This window comes from Pseudorca crassidens, chromosome X (genome assembly GCF_039906515.1).
Source record: "Pseudorca crassidens isolate mPseCra1 chromosome X, mPseCra1.hap1, whole genome shotgun sequence".
Classification (NCBI taxonomy): Eukaryota; Metazoa; Chordata; class Mammalia; order Artiodactyla; family Delphinidae; genus Pseudorca; species Pseudorca crassidens.
Genome location: NC_090317.1, coordinates 69,942,649 through 69,959,531, shown reverse-complemented (window position 1 = coordinate 69,959,531; position 16,883 = coordinate 69,942,649). Strand labels below are relative to the sequence as shown.

The following is a 16,883-nucleotide window of genomic DNA, read 5'->3' as shown; positions in this document are numbered from 1 at the left end:
TCTCTTCTTTGAATAGTTTTGGGGAAAATGTGCAAATGACCACAAATCTAAAATTCTCTATAGGTAAAATCTTATATAAACTATTGTAAGTTTATATAAATTTATAAACATCTTAAGTTTTTATTATTATATTTCCAAACCTGTTTTAAATTAAAATGTTTTAATCCACTTGAACACTTTATTATTTTTTACAAAAAACTTCTAAAAGATAGTAATACTCAACCGATATTAGCTGCTTTAATTGAAAAAATAGAGGGACGTAATATATATAAAGGTATTTCTTCTAATCCACGTAACAAAATTTTAATCCCTTCGACTTTGCTAAAAAAGAAAGGGGGGGATTGAGGGAAGATGGGAAAGACATTAAAATGTAATAGGGTTTGCTTTTCTGCACCTAAACAGTTACTGTAAATCAGGTGATAAAAGCTGTTAGCTACAGTAAGTAATTATGTTTTCCAGTTTAATTGCCAGTCTAATGATAATTTGTGGTAAGTTCCTTTTGTAACTGTTTTCTATATTTCACTTGCTTTATAGTACAGGATCAAAATATAGGCCTGTGAAAAATGATTATATACTCTCTGGGTTATATATAATTTATAGTAAATGAAAATTATTTTGTCAATATATTCTTGTTTATTTTTATTTTACAGGTAATACTAATAGAATTCTTACCAAAATATCCCATATTCCGACCTGACTGAGGGATTTTATTCAGTCACTTCTGTATTACCTGTCATTTCCTACCCTTAGTGCCTTGTAGATGATTTTGGAATGAAGATGGTCTCCTTTGCTGTGTTCAACTTATTCTTTATAATGGTAGAATATTCTCCTCACACTTTCATTTGTGTTGGTTTAAGAAGAAATTTTGCACATCTTTTTTGTTAAATGAGGCTTGTGTTTTGCACTGTCAATTTTTAAATAAATACACACACACACATACATATATGTATATATATATATATATTGCCACTAAAAATAAACATCAGTGCTGGTGTTTAAAAAACAAAAACATGTTCTGAGCATGCTGCCTTATAATTTTCATACTCACTGTTTCTAAATATGCATCATTTTTCTAGGCTACTTAATGCTCTGTAATCCCTTACTGGACATACATAAATAAGCTTTTGGTAGCTGCTAGAAATGGTTTTACTCTTACCTGCTTTTAAAGGACATGTAATTAATAGCACTGGTTTTGTCCTGCACTTTGCTAAATTATCACTTATGTTAGTGGATAAAATATTTAAACTCCTTAAGACTTGTAAATATTGTCTCTTTGCGTAATGTAAAATGTGATATGCCATGGTTTACAGAATGTAATGTAACTCTTAATGTATTGCCAACGATTCTGCGTAGATTTTAATATGAATGAAGTTTGCAAGCATCCTTTTGAATGTAGAGACTGTTAACATGCTGTTTTATGGCAAAGCCATAATAAGTATGTTAAAAATTTCAGGTGTGGGCAGGGTTGCCCTTTGTAATGAGTGGATTAAAATTGAAATCATTGTCTGAGATCTGCATTGCACCTGAAACCAAGAACCTTATTTTTTCCATTTAATTCAGTAAATCCCATTTTGTCCTCTACTCCCACCCCCAAAAGAATTCATTTGACATCTGACACATTTCATAGCCTCAGTCTCCTCATTTATTTCCCTTTATGTATCCTTTCCTTCATTTGGAAATACACACAATTATGACCTTTAAGGAATGTTTCAAGATTTCAGACGTCTTAGGAGGTGTCTAGACCCGCCCCCCATGAAAGCCACTGCTAACCCCTTTCTGGAGTTATGATAATCTACTTTGAGAAAGAGAGAGAGCTAATTGAAAAGCTGTACCTAAAGTGGCTGATTCATAATTGATTAAATACTCTTAATCCTCTTTTTGAGGATCCTTTGTAAACATTTGGATATTATTAATGAGGAAAGATAAGTATTTAGACAGAAGTATTTTAGTTTATAAATTAGCCACACGTTGCCTTTTCATTGGTATGTGCATATTTCTCTATTTCTCTTCACATTATTATGAGAGCACCACCCTCCAATTCTTCTAGATTTGAATTTTTAACATAATGAAAGCTTTACATTGCATTAATTCAACTTCAAATTTGTGCCTGTATATAGCCATTATTTGTAATTCTTAGTGCTAAAAATAAAGTATCTGGGACTGAATATTTTATTTATCATCTTAGTCTTAATTGCTTTTAGTTAACTTTTTAAGGCAAACATTCATCCCAGTAAAGAGAACAATCATTTCTTCATACAAGGTCAAGCCTTTTAAAGCCACTTTTAAAATTTGTGCCTAATTTGAAATCCACAGTCCTAGACCAGTAAAAGAAGAGGGGGGGAAAAAAGATACTATTTGATATGTGACTGTAATTTTTTGTGCAAACACTTTTCCACCTCCCTCTGTAGGACCCCATTATTACCTCCATACCCAGAATCTCTAACTTTTAATATATTGTGTGTGCCTGCAAAAATCATTTGTCTGTCTGCTGCAAAACTGAAGGTGTATTTTTATAGACAAAGTGGAAACCTCTGAAAATGCATACCAAATGTCTTGTTTTCTAGATAAGGTCAGGGAAAAATTGTATCTATGGTTTATGTTCCAGCTAGTATCATCAGGTTTATGCTTCAAACTGTGACAGTTTAATACCAAAATTGATTTCTAGCATAGTACAGAATTTCTAATTATCACTGATAGAATAATTACTTTTAAGTGTCAACCCTTATAATCTCATTTTTTCCTGTAAACTTAGAATTTGGCCATATGATGGTCATAGTAACTTTTTCTGCCATGTATAAATCACACTTGTTTTGCTCAAAGAATAGCGGGAAGTAGTGAATTGTTTCCATAAAACAAATAATGAGACAGAAATAGAGTGCATCTGGAGGTGACAGAGTATATAATTCAAGTTACAGTAGTATTTATCATAAAAAGCATTTACCAGCATGTGTAAACTTAATTTTAGAACCTCCTGTAGGGTACTTCCCTGGTGGTCCAGTGGTTAAGAGTTCGCCTTTCAATATAGGGGGTGTGGGTTCGATCCCTGGTTGCAGAGCTAAGATCCCACATGCCTCGCAGCCAAAAAACTAAAACATAAAACAGAAGCAATATTGTAACAAATTCAATAAAGATTTTAAAAAATAGTCCACATCAAAAAAAATCTTTAAAAAAAATAAAACCTATTCTAATAGCTCTTAAATTTATTATCTTACTGTTCATTATGCTGGTCAACTCATTTTCTTGAACTACTCAGAAAATACGCAATTTTCTTTTTTTCTTTCTTCTATGACTGCTTTTTCAAACTCTTTTCCTTTGGAGGGGACTGATTAGCAGTTGAGTATTTTGGAGTCCTTTAAGGGATTTGTTTTCGTTTCAGTGGTATTGGCAGCAGTGAATGCTAAAATGACAGAGTACACTGTGGACATTAACTTCTCCCTCATTGACCTTTTTTTCTTACATCCTCAGGATACAACATGTCAAGTTAATAAAGTATTTTTGTGACGTTGTTTTTAGATTGAAGAAGCTAATTTTGAATTTCTTTGTTGCATAATATTTCTTTATGAAACCTGCGTAGATGTTTCCAGAGAAAATAACATGTACCTTACAAAGCTTTGAGGTTACAAGTTAAAACTGTTCCTTCTCTGACTTTCCATTATGCATCTCCACCTCCATAAATTGTGTATAAAATGAAATAAGCTTTAACATTTTTCAGCTACTTTTTGTTCCCTTCTACCTGCTATGTTAATTTAGGAAAGAGACCATTGTAGTTAAATGTTAGAAGTAGATGGAGAAGTGCCTTGTCTTCTTTGAATAAAGATATCATTTTATGCTGAAGGAAGCAGAATGAATGAATTGGTAAATCATTATATTTAAAGCCATCCTTTTCAGCTAAGTGTTAAGAATATTTTGGTAGTACATTATATTTCTTCTATTTATTATTTAAAGCTTGTTTCCTTGGTTTCCCCCAATCATGAGATATATTAGTGAGAAAATATTACAGAACAGGACTGTCAGTCACTTACATAACTAGTATAATTCTAATGCTAGTAAACATGCAATTTAACATGGTTCAGGAAAAACAATGTCTTTGAAGCTCTAGCAAAACCTACTTAAGTATTTAACACACTTGCAATTCATATTATTATGACCTGTAAACACTAATGTCTGATCAGCTAATCAAACTGTGTTACTGTTTAGCACTCTACCATCTTAATGAAATTTTTTCTTGTTTTTTCATAATTTGAGTGAAATTCCATGACATTTGTAAGCCTTCAAACAAATAGGGATTTTTTTTAATGTAAGAGAGCTTTAAAAAACTCATTAGAATTTTATTTTGTTTACATATAAATTGCCACTTAAAAAATCAAACCCCACTACTTAAACATAAAGCCTCTAGTATTTTATTAGAATTGACTGTATTGACCTGAGGGGATATAGAAATTGTATACACCCATTTAATTGGAGCAATTTCACATAGTGGAAATACTTTCTGCTAATTTGATAAGATGCTCAAATTCATTGAAATTAGGTCCTCTTATGCCTATAAAATTCTGCTTTAATCCATTTTGCAACAATTGTCAAATTGTTTGGGTTACTTTAAATGGTGAACTATTGAAAAATTTTCCACAAAAAAATGAATAGATTTTATTAATAATACCTGTTGATGTAATATGTGGACTGAATATAAGGAGATACATATATATGTATGTATATGTATACATCTCCATATCTTGCCCCCAGTTTCTCTTTCCTGATTCTGAGCCAGCCTTTTCATGTTTATGATGGCAGCCTGAGAATATGTTCCATTTTCTGTGGACTTTGTCAGATTCATACTATATGAGGAAATGATCTAATGGGCTCCAGGCAAGTCACTTACATTACATGTCAGTCTCTTCATCTGTAAAATCATGGGATTGAACCTAGAGCTGGACAGAAAATTAGAGGTCACCTGACATTCTGTGATTCTAGGAATCCTTAGGGAATGTTTACAGGATCTCAGAATGATTTTTCACAAATCTACTACCCTTGGTGGAAACTCTCAGTGCCCTGCACACAGTAAATGTTTGATTTGCCAACTGGCTCCTAGCTGATGTGTGTTCATATCACACAGACTCAACCTGATGCCTGCTAGACCTCAGCCCCTCCATAGTGATATGAATGATTGCAGTTTCCCTAGGAACTGAGGAATGAGATCTATGGGCTTTACCTACATGGAATCTGACTATATGCAGTTGGTACCTGGGCAAGAATTATAGCTGTGACAACAATGGAGATATGATAGGACCCACTTTGACATTAATGTGAAAAAGAGTTTCATATCCTATCCAATATCTGCTTCAGTGTCTTATTTAGTTCCATATCCTCAAAAACATCTGTTGGAACAAATTGGTAATATTAGATGGAAAGGAAAGTGGTATAGAAGTCAAACCCAAGTCACTTCTGGTTTAATTGGTAGCTCTGCTGCTTAATTCCTCTGTACCTCATGTCCTCATTGTGGAAGTGGGGACAATAATCTGGACCTACCTCACAGGGGAATTGAGGATTTTTTCATATATTAATGTGCTTTTGAAATTGACTGAAGGATATATTGTACATCATAATTTGGTAATTTCTAAATAGAGTCCTTTAAGTCTATGTTGTTATGTTTTCTTTCTCAGTCACACCTTACAGAATGAGTATTGCAGTTAATCTATTCTTTTTGTAATTTTTGTTATTAATCCCTTATATGTTAACATGGGTAACTGTGTTATATTAATACTTGATTTAGGGAGGAAAAGCATGTGGATATAAACCAATGGTTCTCAACTTGGGGCAGATGAAAATAGCAGTGGGGTCGTTCTTGAACCTTTTTCAGTATTTCAAAAAGTTATACTAGAAACCATACATTTACCCAAAATATTCCTACTGCACAAGCCAACTAAGACATTGAGTTACACACATTTGCTTATATTTCTTTGATTCTAACACTGGTTATCATACACTGATCAGAAACTATGAATGGTGGTTATGCTTTTGATTAATTTTTTAAATGAGAAAGCCTATTGTTACATGCAATTTAATAAATAAAATACTTGAAAATATGGGGAAGGAATAATAAAGGAATCCTTATGGTAAAAATGTTGGGAGCCACTTTTATAAAGGAACCAAGATTATTTGACCTCTACAGGTTGCTTACCTAGTCCCTAAATAATGAAATGCTAGAGTGTGTGTGTGTGTTTTGGCTAGTTTGGGCTATATAACTTCAGGTTAGAATTTGTCTTCATTTTTTTTCTGTTTCAGGATGATATAACTGAGCTAATTTATCTGGGTGTGTATGTGTAAATCATACATACACACACATATAGGATCGCAGATGTGGAAAGTGTTATAATGTCATGTTCTAGCATTGGAGTAAATATCAATATCTGAGTCTCAAAGTAGTTCTGTTTATAAAGTCAACATGATGAGTCAAGGCAATAATTTCTCAAATGTTCCTTTTATTCCTGCTTATTTTGTTTGCTTTGGTCTTTGCTTAAGTTTTTAATTTTTATAGTAAGCAAATAGTGTAAAATTGATTTAATACCTGGACTTTGAAACAAGTTACAAATGTTTGAAATTATATAACCTACAAGCTAGTTTGCCATCCTTGAACTAGCCACGTACAAATATGAGTCTCAGCTACAAAAACAGGAAATCCTGGTAGCTAGAAGGTGGGCATTGATAGAAATATTTGTTTGAAAAGCCTAGGATTTCTACTTTTTGGCAGAGGATTCCTGTTGGGACAGTTTTACCAGAAAAGGATAAAAATGAATATGTCCATTTAAGCCGAGAACTTTCATGCATCTTGTATTGTTATATAGCCTGTGGAATGAATCATTTTTCTCCCTTGAGTTCGGGAGTGACTCCCCTGGAAGAACTCAACCTATATACAGCTGTGCCAAAATGAAGGATACCTGCCTCTCTGAAACTTTCACTGCTGCTTCTGTCGTTGTTCACTTGTCAGATATTAAATTTTATTATCTCAGGATGCAAAATTACAATAAAGTGCAAATCTGTATTAATGAATTGTGTGTTCTTTGGTGCATCTTCCTTTCTTCCTTCCATTTCCTGCTTTCATCATTATAAAGTAATTAAGGATTCCTTTTAAAATGTTTGTTTTGCATATTGCCCCTTCCCACATTTGCTAGTGTTATGTCTAACCCTGTAAGTAATTCATGCTATCTGTTGGCTTTGGGGGCCTTTGTTGTCCCCGGCGTTTGGCATTTGGCTAAGTAGGAATTTGTTTCTAAACAACTTTGCGTTCACCCTGCATGCCTACTTGTGAACTATAAAAATAAAAGTACAGGGCTTCCCTGGTGGCACAGTGGTTGAGAGTCCGCCTGCCGATGCAGGGCACACGGGTTCGTGACCCGGTCCGGGAAGATCCCACATGCCACGGAGCGGCTAGGCCCGTGGGCCATGGCCGCTGAGCCTGCGCGTCCGTAGCCTGTGCTCCGCAACGGGAGAGGCCACAACACTGACAGGCCCGCGTACCGCCAAAAAAAAAAATAATAAAAGTACAAGTGGAGTTCCACCTTACCAAGCATAATGTTTTAGTGCAAGAAATGTTGAAATGTGAAGCTACTTGGGGCAAAAGTTTTGACTCTTGTTAGCAGACTATATAAGACACTCAAGTGTTAACATTCTACTTGAGTTATTATTACTCAAGGTGATTAACATGCAATAATATTAGATTTTTTAAAAACTTATCCCAAACTTTTGCAAATTTAGCAAAACAGCAAATGTAACATAATAAGAAAAACTGTATGAAGTTTCCCAGTATCTTTGGTAATTGTACTGAATATTTCAAAAAGACTATAAATTTTAAAATGTTAAAGCAGAGATGACACACTTAAACCTACAGAGAGGTTTCATGTTTTGTTTTAAAATTCTTTTTGGGGGCTTCCCTGGTGGCGCAGTGGTTGAGAGTCCGCCTGCTGATGCAGGGGACACGGGTTCGTGCCCCGGTCCGGGAAGATCCCACGTGCCGCGGAACGGCTGGGCCCGTGAGCCATGGCCACTGAGCCTGCGCGTCCGGAGCCCGTGCTCCGCAACAGGAGAGGCCACAACAGTGAGAGGCCCATGTACCGCAAAAAAAAAAAAAAAAAAAAAAAAATTCTTTTTTGAAACTTTACTATGTGGATGGATAAAAATCTATACTTTTCGTTGATAACTTCTTGGATGTGGAGTAGGATATGCTATGTAGGAAATACTTTTACATTGCATTTAATAGTATTGAGGGCAGAAGCCACATGCCTTTAAATCTGTCATTAAATAACATTTACCACTTTATGGGATGCTTCACTTACCTAAATGTAGGAAATTCTCTGGGAGATAGAGAATTCTTCAGTTGTAATTACCATAAATCTGAGTTGTAATCACTGTTCTATCACCTGAGTGACCTCTAGCAAAAATCAGGACACTCAGTGAGCCTGATTTTATCCATCATCTCCAAGGTAAGAGGTTGGGTTAGATCAAGGTTGCAAACTAAGCTATAACCAGTCCTCAGACACACGTGTCTTTTTGACCTGCAGAATTTTTTTTCACACATTTTGAATTAGTTGCCAGCATTTAAGAGACTTCACATAGAAATCAAGATTTCTGGGCTTCCCTGGTGGCGCAGTGGTTGAGAGTCTGCCTGCAGGGGACAGGGGTTCGTGCCCCGGTCCAGGAAGATCCCACATGCCGCAGAGCGGCTAGGCCCGTGAGCCATGGCCGCTGAGCCTGCGCGTCTGGAGCCTGTGCTCCGCAACGGGAGAGGCCACAACAGTAAGAGGCCTGTGTACCACAAAAAAAAAAAAAAAAGAAAGAAAGAAAGAAATCCAGATTTCTGGCTTCCCTTGAGAAATTCCACATGTGAACAATCAGCAAGAGCTGAATAGCAACCTGCCCCTTTTTGATGGAGCATTCATTTTCTTACTTTTTTTGTAGCGGGGGGTGCCGGGGGAAATGATTGATAAACTTGACCACGTAGAGTTGAAGCAAAATTGATCTTTACACATGCCACCAACAAAGACAATGCCAACAAATGGGTGTGGAGAACATTTGTGCAAATACATGTGTAATAAGAATATTGACATCAGCATTACTCATTATAATAACAGAACATTTGGAAAATATAGCCATTAAGAGGTACCAGGTAAGTAAATTTCTGTACATTCACACAATGCAATGCTATCAATTTGTGTTTTGGTTTATTTTTTTCTTTTTTTTAAATTAAAGTATAGTTGATTTACAATGTGGTATTAGTTTCTGGTGTAAGGAAAGTGAGTCCGTTTTATATAAATATATATATATATTCTTTTTATTTTATTATATATATATTCTTTTTCTGATTCTTTTCCGTTATAGGTTATTACAAGATATTGAATATAGTTCCCTGTGCTATACAGTAGGACCTTGGTGTTTTTCTATTTTATATATATTGTGTGTGTATCTGTTAATCCCAAGCTCCTAATTTATCCCTTTCCCGCTTTCCCCTTCGGTAACCATAAGTTTGTTTTCTATGTCTGTGAGTCTTTCTGTTTTATAAATAAGTTCATTTATATCGTTTTTTTTTAGATTCCACATATAAGTGATATATTTGACTTCACTTAGTGTGATAATCTCTAGGTCCATCCATGTTGCTGCAAATGGCATTATTTCATTCTTTTTATGGCTAATATTCCTATATATATATATATATATATATATATATATATATATATACCACATCTTTATCCATTCATCTGTTGATGGACACTTAAATTTCTTCCATGTCTTGTCTATTGTAAATAGTGCTGCAATGAAGACTGGAGTGCATGTTTCTTTTCGAATTAGAGTTTTCTCTGGATATATCCCCAGAAGTGGGATTGATGGATCATATGGTAAGTCTATTTTTAGTTTTTTAGGGCACCTCCATACTGTTTTCCATAGTGGCTGCACCAATTTACATTCCTGCCAACAGTGTAGGAGGGTTCCCTTTTCACACCCTCTCCAGCATCTGTTCTTTTTTTTTTTTTTTTTTTTTTTGGCGGTATGTGGGCCTCTCACTGTTGTGGCCTCTCCCATTGCGGAGCACAGGCTCCGGACGCGCAGGCTCAGCAGCCATGGCTAACGGGCCCAGCCGCTCTGCGGCAAGTGGGATCTTCCCGGACCGGGGCACAAACCCGTGTCCCCTGCATCAGCAGGCAGACTCTCAACAACTGCACCACCAGGGAAGCCCAGCATCTATTCTTTTTGATGATGGCCATTCTGACTTGTGTGAGGTTGGAGCATTTATTTTCTGTTTTTCCAATATCATTACTATTCCCTCTTGTCTCCCTGAAACTCAGGTTATTTTGTTTGTCTTATGGTATAGTTAGAAAGGAAGCAATATATTTCCTGAACCCATATCTCTTTCAAAATTATGGGAAAAATACAGACTATGATAGCTACGTGTATTATTTTTTAATATTTGGTGGGATGGGGGATGGAGAGAGTGCCTTTTTTGTGGAAAGGAAGTGTTTTCTTACAAATGACCTATGCGGTTGAAAACTGTTGCCTGCCATAACAGTAAACAGAGGATGTCGCAGTCATCAAACCAGCAACCACTGCAGCCACCCCCAACTGTGCACCCTGAGGGCATTCAAGATGGAGAAAAGCAGGATACTGCTTATCAAAAGAATGATTTCAATGAGCCCAGACTCTTGCGTCTACCCATATAGAAAAAAAGCTAAATTCATTAACTTGAGATGTCCAGCTTTCTTTATTTAACTGTAATCTTTTGATGTTCTGACTACCTGGTTTTTATTGCAAAACTCCTATATATCCTGGCTCCTCCCTTACCTCTTCAGATCAGTCCCTCAGAGCTCTCTAAGAGGCTGTCTTCTGGGTTTAAGACCTCAGTTTTGTCCACCAAATAAAACATAATTCTCAACTTTTAGGTTGTGCATTTTTTTTCCATTGACACCTACTGCATTCATTGATGTTACCTGGTGATAATGGACACTTGATTTAATGATTCCATAAACTAGACAATCTGTAAAGCCTCATTTAATTCTGACATTCTGAGTGTCCATGAGGTGATTTTATAACATTGGTATATTTCAAATTATTTGCCTTTTAAGGTCTGTATATGATGATGAGTTGCTGGTGTTAATAAAACTGGTCACACTTCCAAGTACAATAGTGGCATCAAAGACCCCATCTAGTGAAACAGCCACAAGCAGGGAGGACCAACATGTTATTTTAGAACTGACCTTTACTTCATAACTTTCAACAAAATTTGGTCATCCATCCAAAGCAGCACCTGCCTTGTTATCTCACAAGAGTAATATTGCCCAAGGTGATAACACCATGTTAAGAACTCTAGGTAGGAATCTATAAAACCTGTCCTATGTATTGTTATTTAGATAGGACTCCTGATTGTTTTTTTCTCACACTATGTTGAACCAAAATGATATTAATTTTTTTTGAAAAAGACATTTCAAACATAATTTAGACTCAATATGTTTAGATAATGCAACCAGAACTGTCAGTTTATGATTTAATAAGGGTCTGTATTAGGGTCTGATGGATGGAAAGTATGGCCATTAAGATAACTTTTTCTTTATTATAAAAATACTTGCTTCCACTAGAAAATATGTGAAATAGAAGTATGAAGAATAAAATTAAAATCTCCCATAATTTTACCATATGCTTCCATTTTAATATCTTTAAATTGCATAACATTTTTATATGTGTGTATAGTGCAATTTTTACAGTTTTAATTATATTGTATGCTGCTTTTACACTTTCATATTTTCCCATGTCAGTACATAATCTTTGAAACTAACAGCAGAACAATGTTTGAATATGCCATAATTTAGTCATTTTGCTTTGGTATTTAGTCTGTTTTCAGTGTTTTGCTATTATAAATAATGACTTCATCAGCATCTTTATACATAAATCCTTACCAGAATCTGATCATTTCCTTTGGATATATTTTTACAAATTGATAATTGGGTGAAAGGGTTGAAGTCTTTATAGCTCTTGGTATATATTTCAAAATTGCTTTAGGAGAGGCATGAGAGATATGACACACAGAAACTGAGTATTTCTGTCTTCCTCTGGATAGATGGGGAGAATTAAGAGCAGGAATTAATATAGACACACTACTTATTAATACACACACACACTTAGAGGTGCTAATTGAGATGGGGTACTGGCGAAAATTGGAAGGATCAAACTGGCATCCCCAGCAGCTACAAATAGAACAGAGGATCCTTTCTCCTCCAATCGAGGGCACGTGGAACACCATCCTCAGCCCTGCAGAGCTGTCCGTAAAAGTAGGTGCTAGTGGCCTTATCCCTTGAAGGAAGTCACCAGCTCTCAAATTCTATGATTTACAGACCTCTGATAGCTCAATGAAAAGCATCAGCAAATACAATTTGTGACAGTCTAGAATTATCTCCACTCCCTTCTTTCAGCAGTCAGATGGGAAAGCAAGCTGCCTAATTCCCTCTCAAACATCGACCACAGGCTTCGACCGCCATGTTTGCCTACTGCTTCCCTTGACAGCTTTTTAAATTTGACTTTATGGAAGAGACTTTAGTCACAAATTATTCGCCATATTCTGTGTTCCTATAGCGTTCTCACTCCCTTGAAATTGCTGTCTCTTAACACTTTACCAATTGTAGGAAGGCTGTCATGATTCAGAGAAAGAAGCATTGGATTTATATTATATTTATTGTAGACCTGACCTTATGCTTCCTGCCTGCCATTTCCATCTAGACAATCTTGGGAAAGTAGTTTAACTCTTTTAGCCTTGGTGTGACAGGAATAATTACACCTAAGATAATTGTTAGGACTAACAATTATGCGAAAGAGCTGGGAAGATACCAAATCACAATATTTTTGTTTCTAGTGAAGAGTAATTTCACAATCTATGCCTTCTGATCGGTATGTTAATCCAATTCTTTCATCAGGATTCTCTACACTGCTTATATTAAACATGTTGACCACTCAAAACTCCACCAAGGTAGTGGGTCTTAGTTCTTTTTACTTAGGGGTTCTCCTCAGGTTCTTTTGCCATTCTTTGTACACCTGTCATGTGCATGGCCCCTGCCATGTCTACACAGCATGTGATCTCTACCTTCTGGGAGCTAACTTCTAAGGTGGCACATTTCGTTATTTCATTCTTTCATTTATTCAGTCGGTATTTAGTAAGCATTTAATATGTGCCAGGTTCAGCATTAAGCATTCTTCCTACACTGTTTTGTTTAAGCCTATGTTCTTAATCACCATGCTATTCTGACATCACGTACTGCTTATGAGTATACACATGTACACATTTCTATATTTTATATATATGCACAATAAAGTAGATTAAATAGCAAAAACATTATTCCTGAGATCAACTTTGCATTCTCCTTTTGTTGTGATTTTTTTTAATGTTTTAAGCAGTTTGGATTAGAACTGAGTCACTTGGTAGGAGGCAGAGGGCAGGAGTGAAGCCAATCAACAAGCAGAACTCTGAGATAGCTGGGAATCCAGTCTTTATTTCTCTTGTCTGGGAAATGCTTATGGTTTGGCGAGGGGTTTCACAGATGAAAAGTGGGCAGGAATGCAGATGTTCAGAGTGGCATAGATGATGATCAGAATGATAGGCAGAGGGAGATCAAAGGAAACCTTGAAATGCTTTCAATGATTAGTGAATTTTCAATGAACTAAGATAGGATGTACACAATGGGGGCCAGACAGCAAGAGTGATGAATTACAAACAAGGGCTGTTAATCTTGGGTGTTGGAGAAATTTTCAGTGACCCATTTTCTTCTGGCTGAAGGGGAAAATTCAAATATATGAACCTTTCAACTAGATTCTCTTAACATCCATATTTGAAGGGAAACCTACCTACAGTCTGAGCCCCAATTTCCATGATATTTTTAATATCAGTAAAAGAGCTTAATGAGTAATAAATTATAACATTGTATTATAAAATCTTTAATTTTATTTATCTTCCTGTTTGCTTTTATCTCTGTCTCAACTTTGGCTTTTATTCATCTCTGTCTCAACATTTTTTTTGCTCAAAGTACTGGAAACAGTCAACAAATAAATCTGTGCTAGCAAAGGAGAATGGGAATTCTCCTGGTACCTCCCTTAGTTATCTATTTTATACATACTATCAATAGTGTATATATGTCAATCCCAATCCCCCAATTCCTCCCACCCCCCCTTTCCCCCTTGGTATCCATACATTTGTTCTCTACATCTTTGTCTCTATTTCTGCTTTGCAAATAAGGTCATCTGTACCATTTTTCTAAATTCCACATATATGCATTAATATACGATATTTGGTTTTCTCTTTCTGACTTACTTCACTCTGCATGACAGTCTCTAGGTCCATCCACATCTCTACAAATGACCCAATTCCGTTCCTTTTTATGGCTGAGTAATATTCCATTGTATATATATACCACATCTTCTTTATCCATCCTTCTGTTGATGGACATTTAGGTTGCTTCTGTGTCCTGACTACTGTAAATAGTGCTGCAATAAACACTGGGGTGCATGTGTCTTTTTGAATTATGGTTTTCTCTGGGTATATGGCCTGGAGTGGGATTGCTGGGTCATATGATAGTTCTATTTTTAGTTTTTTAAGGAAGCTCCATACTGGCTACACCAATTTATATTCCCACAATAGTGTACCAAGTTTCCCTTTTCTCCACACCTCTATGAGATGTCCCAAAATCTGCTAAATAGTCTATCATTTTTCATTCCTCATATGCCTCCAGCCATAAAGAGAAAGGCTGATAAGGTTGGCGAATGACATGTCTCTATCAACTGCAAAGATCCTTTTGCTTTACCCCTAATATTATAAGTTCTGACCCTGAATGTGAAAAACCTTGACATCACTACACATAGTATGATTTGAGAACGATTGCAGGGTGCCTCATCCCTAAACATCCCTCTAGCTTACCTGCCACAATGTCTAAAGTTTATACTATTAATCATTCTTCTAGGTTAGGGCAGTCTTGCCAGAAGGTCAATTATATAGCAAAGAATAGAGGGTGAGCTATTAACACACCTGCTGTCACCTGGGAAAGCAGCAGACAGAGCTCTGAAGAACTGAGCTCAGGGTAAAGATATATTAATAAATTATGGGGGGGAAGCCCAGAATATAGGATAATCTCCCAATGAGAGCCCCTGGGTACAGCAATGCCAAAGACTAGATTTTCCTTTTTCAAAATGGCAGTCAGATTCTTGCCATGCATATATTTGATAAATTTAAGAAATATATTTATAAGCAATATATAATTAAAAGAGCACTGGGTTGGGAGACAGAAGACCTGAGTTCTATTAGTAGTCCAGAGTGGTCTGGGAGAGAACCCCTTTTTCCCTTCTATTTCCTGTAAGTCAAATGTGAAAATTAAATTAGACGATATCATAGATCCTAATGGGCGCTAAATGTTTGATTCCCATAGTGGGTCAGTTCAATTGCCTTGATGTCTAGTGTAGATATGGCATAAACTAATGCTTTCATTACTCCTTATTTACACTGTGGCTGGTAATGTTAAAACAACCAAGAACTCCTTGGCCTAGTAAGAACCCAAGCAGCTGGAACTGTCATACTTTGAAGAGAGACATGAAGAAAAAACCTAGGACCAGAGAAAGTCCATCAAAGTAATTTAAAGGGAAAGAAGTGGGAGTGATGACAGGGAGATGGCTGAATAAGATGTGGTATATATATATGCAATGGATTATTACTTGTCATAAAAAAGAATGAAACCTTGCTATTTGCAATGACATGGATGGACCTAGAGGGTATTATGCTAAGTGAAATAAGTCAGACAGAGGAAGACAAATACTGTATGATCTCACTTGTGGACTTTAAACAAAACAAAAGAAAACATAACAAAACAGAAACAGAGCCATAGATACAGAGAAAAAACAGGTAGTAGACAGAGGGGAGGAGCGTGGGGAGAAGAAAGAAATAGGTAAGGGAAATTAAGAGGTACAAATTTCCAGTTGCAAAATAAATGATTCACAGCTATGAAATGTACAGTGTGGGGAATATAGTCAATAACTATGTAATATCTTTGTATGGTGACATATCATAACTAGACTTATCATAGTGATCACTTTGAAATGTATAGAAATACCAAATCACTATGTTGTGTAACAGGAACTAACACAGTGTTGTAGGTCAATTGTACTTCAAAAACAAACTAACTCATAGAAAAAGAGATCAACTTTGTGGTTACCAAAGGAGGGGGTGGAGGGAGGGGGAATTGGATAAAGGCATTCAAAAGGTACAAACTTCCAGTTATAAGATAAATAAGTACTACAGATGTAATACACAACATGATAAATACAATTAACACTGCTGTGTGTTATGTATGAAAGTTGTTAAGAGAGTAAATCCTAAGAGTTCTCATCACAAGAAAAAATTTTTAAATTTATTTAACTTTGCAACTATATCAGATGATAGATATTTACTAAAGTTATTGTGTTAATCATTTCATGATATATATAAGTCAAATCATTATGCTGTACTCCTTATACAATGCTTTATGTCAATTATATCTCAATAAAACTGGAAGGAAAAAACATGTCCTTCACTTGTATACCTCCCTCAGCAACAGCAATTTGGCATCCATCTATGGACAAAAGTACCTTTGTGGGAGCTGTGGGATCCAGCACCCGATGCCTAAGGGCCCAGGAGGAATATTGCCCACCCATATGTCCGATAATAGACATACAGTACTTGGTCCCAGCTGTGGACCCTGAAATGCACCATGAACCAACTCCAGCCCCTCTAGGCCATTGTCTGAGAGCCCCTGGAGAACAAACACACTTAGATAATCACCCACAAATGAGAGAGCCTTTGTGGAAGTCCAGTGGAGAAGTCCCAGCACACTTTTGGA

The 16,883-nt window shown here is 36.0% G+C and overlaps 1 protein-coding gene across 1 annotated transcript in view; it reads left to right on the top strand.

Moving 5' to 3' along the window:
* The window catches only part of CHIC1 (cysteine rich hydrophobic domain 1), a 41,814-nt gene extending 34,770 nt beyond the window's left edge, over nt 1-7,044 (top strand). The window contains exon 6 of the mRNA XM_067724697.1: nt 651-7,044. Coding sequence (XP_067580798.1) covers nt 651-701 — 51 coding nt within the window. The 3' untranslated portion in view covers nt 702-7,044. The remainder of the gene's footprint in view (nt 1-650) is intronic.
* Nucleotides 7,045-16,883: the final 9,839 nt, after the last annotated feature.